At 49.2% G+C, this 3,280-nt stretch overlaps 1 protein-coding gene across 2 annotated transcripts in view; it reads left to right on the forward strand.

The window, feature by feature from the left end:
* The first annotated feature begins 58 nt into the window (after positions 1-58).
* Positions 59-3,280, forward strand: part of MTF1 (metal regulatory transcription factor 1) — a 19,907-nt gene continuing 16,685 nt past the window's right edge. Inside the window, exons 1-2 of one of the 2 annotated variants that reach the window (XM_006031927.3) lie at positions 59-736; positions 1,280-1,744. In XM_006031927.3, the coding sequence (XP_006031989.1) occupies positions 1,331-1,744 (414 nt within the window). In that variant the 5' untranslated portion in view covers positions 59-736; positions 1,280-1,330. The remainder of the gene's footprint in view (positions 737-1,279; positions 1,745-3,280) is intronic. The other variant, XM_006031928.3, reaches the window with a different exon arrangement.

The raw sequence follows: 3,280 nt of genomic DNA on the forward strand, positions 1-3,280 counted from the left end.
GCCCCCCGATGCGGCGCTGGTCAGGCGTCCAGTTTGTGCGCCGCACTTCAGGAGGGACGCGGACAGCCTCGAGCGGGACCGGAGGACACCGTGTGTACGGTCGGGGCCTGTGGGCGTGGGGAGACCGAGGGACCGTCCGCAAGACGAGGCTGAGGGGGATCTTGTGGGGGAGCAGGGGATGGGAGATGATTGATTTACCAGGGCACCCCCGGAGTAACTACGAACAACAGCCACAGATTGGCGGAGAGCGGATTTAGGTTGGACATTAGAGATGATTTCTTGACGGCGAGGGCTGCCAGGATCTGGAACGGGCTGCGCAGGAGGTGGTGCCGTCCCCGCCCCGGGGGTCTTCAAGAGGAGACCGGGCAAGCACGTGGCTGGGGCCGTCTGACCCTAGCGCTCTTTCCTGCCCGGGCAGGGGGTCGGACCCGACGATCTGCTGAGGCCCTTCTGACCCGAGCGTCTCATGGACATTCGGGCTGGAAGGGACCTCGGAAGATCATCGAGTCCAGCCCCCGCCCCAGGGCAGGGCGTCAGCTGGGGTCATAGGATCCCAGCAAGATAAACATCCAAATGCTTGCGCCACCTCCTGCGGCCGTCTGTTCCAGACCTCGGGGGCTCGGACAGTAACGTTCTTCCTTATGTCCAGCCTGAAACCGTCCTGGAGGAGTTCGTGACCGTTGATCCTTGTCATCCCTTGGGGCGCTCTGGTCAACAGACGTTCCTCCAGATCCTGGTGAGCACCCCGATAAACTTATAGGCAGCCACAAGATCGCCCCTGAGCCTGCGCTTTTCCAGGCTAAAGAGCCCCATAGCTCTCAGCCTCTCATCATAAGGTCTGTTCTCCTGACCTCTGATCAGGCGCGTGGCTCTTCTCTGGACTCTCTCAAGCTTCTCCGCATCCTTTTTGAATTGTGTAGTCCAAAACTGGACGCAGTACTCCAGCTACGGCCTCACCAGAGCAGAGTACAACGGGAGAATGACGTCCCGGGATTTGCTGGAGAAGCATCTGTGGATGCAAACAGCATTGCATCTATGTCTCTTGTGCTCTAAACTTGTATAAACAAAGCTATCTCAAGTGACGGGCTTTAAAGGCTTGGGGTTGCTTTGAAGCCGGTTTGTGTATCAGCCGAGACGCATGCAAGAGCCCTCTTGTTGTCTTGATATGTTCCCTGGATAGGGAATAATTTGCAGGAGCCGACACCCTCGAGAGCTGAAATGAAAAAGCACCGCCCTGTCCAAATAGTTTTGATTCACTCTTTTCACTTCTCTGTTGCAGATGAGTTGTTACACTTTCATTTTACGACATTGCACTGAATTCGATTGAACAATGGGGGAAAATAGTCCTGACGACAATGTTATCTGCTACGTAGTAGAGGATGACGAGTTGACTCAAGATGTTAAGATGATGAGGTTTGTGGATAAAAATGGACTGCTTCCTTCGTCATCTGGGACAGTCTATGACAGGACAACTGTTCTAATTGAGCAGGACCATGGCATATTGGAGGATGACGAGGATGAAGGACAGTGTGGAGATCATTTGTCTTTTTTACCAGAGGGTCACGAAGAAGGATTTCATCTAATAGCAGATCATGAAGGAATGTCCCAGGGTTATGTGCAACACATTATTTCTCCAGATCAGATTCATCTAACTATAAATCCTGGTTCAACTCCAATGCCAAGAAATATTGAAGGAGCTACTCTCACTTTGCAGTCGGAATGCCCAGAAACCAAGCTTAAAGAAGTAAGTAGCTGACTGTAGCGGTAGAGTGGTGCCCACCTCCAGTGCCTTCGATCTGGGGGATCCCAGAGCACTTGGGAAAGTTATTTGTGATGAAGTCGTGGGGGCAGAGCTACATGCTTCCCTCTGATGTTAAAGATAAATGTTGCAATTAAATCTCCTGAGCTGCTGGAGAAATCTCAACCAACGTTCTTAGCTACTAATCTACATGCCCTCAGAGCAGCCAGATATTCAAGGGGCCCAAAGTCCTGCTATGACTCATCGGCTGAGCGAGGGATGTAATGATCTGCTGTGATTCCAGTGGGTGGGTGCTCTGTGACTAGTTAGTGCTAGAAGGGTGATGCTGTGAAAGCTTAAGATCCAAGGCAGGAGTGCTTTAATTTGCTTCAGCCACTTGACGTTTGATCTTGCCTAGTCAGTCAACAACCCCCGAGTACAGAACCAAACAAAGCAAAACCTCCAGAGTCGATCTGAACTTCCTTTTCAGCCTGAGGTGTGTCCAGTTCTTAGGAAAACCTCTACATCCAAGCTGGTGCCAACTTCTAGGCCAGTTCACGTCTAGTAACTTTCCTAAAGTGTGAAACCTTTGTTGCACTAATTGGTTTGAAACAGCAACTGCTCATAGTAGGTGTGTCTGTACCTTTTTGCTGCTTAGAGCAACAAGGAGCAAGTGACATTCTGGAAGGCAACGACTGATGGTCTTGGTCTGTGCACAGACTTTGAATCAGTTCACTCACGTGAAACAGGGCTGGTTCTGATAACGGCACTATTTGCATAATGAATTTTAGCTGTGTGGAAATTGAAAGAGGTGTGGACAGATTTTCTTGACTCTTTTTTTCCTGCAAAAACAGTGAATTGTGGGGCGGGAGGTAGTTGGCTAACTCTGTAATACAACTTGTCAGTATTTTAGCCATCGGGCCTATGTTGCAATTTTCCCTGTGGATGCGCTACCACTGATGTACATGCTTCTCTTGAAGACAATGGAACAATTTGTGTAATTTGATTCTAACTCTGAGACGGGGTTGCAGAAAAAAGCCTTTAGTTAGCATGGACTCAAGGTTTGAGAGCCCTGAATAATTCAGGTGAGCAGGAGACCTTGCGTGTAGTTCAAGTGGCAAAGTAAAAGTGGGTCAGTAGTAGCAGCAGCCTCTGAGAGATGAGATGGGCAGAGGTCTGGCTCAGCCAGTCTGTCAGCTTAGGAGTCCAACAGAAAAATAGTTCCTTTCTCAGTTCTTATTCGTATCAGCTGCTGTGGCACCCTGGACTCTTCCCTGCTGCTTCATTGCCCGCACTGAATTCCAGCACGCCTGCCAATATTTTTATAGGACGTTCAATTTGCTCTATTCAGCTTCTTCAAACAGGATGTGCTTGCTAAATCACTGTGGAACATTTTCGGAATGGGTTAAATGTTACCTGAAAAGAAATATGGGGTTGTTCTATATTTTTTGAAGTGCTAACAAGGCTTGGAAAACTGTTAAGTAACTATAATAAAGCTGCAAATACATTATAAAGTCAGGTAGTGGCTGATTTGGCATTCCT

The sequence above is a fragment of the Alligator sinensis genome, unplaced genomic scaffold, assembly GCF_000455745.1.
Source record: "Alligator sinensis unplaced genomic scaffold, ASM45574v1 scaffold1123_1, whole genome shotgun sequence".
NCBI classification, from domain to species: Eukaryota; Metazoa; Chordata; order Crocodylia; family Alligatoridae; genus Alligator; species Alligator sinensis.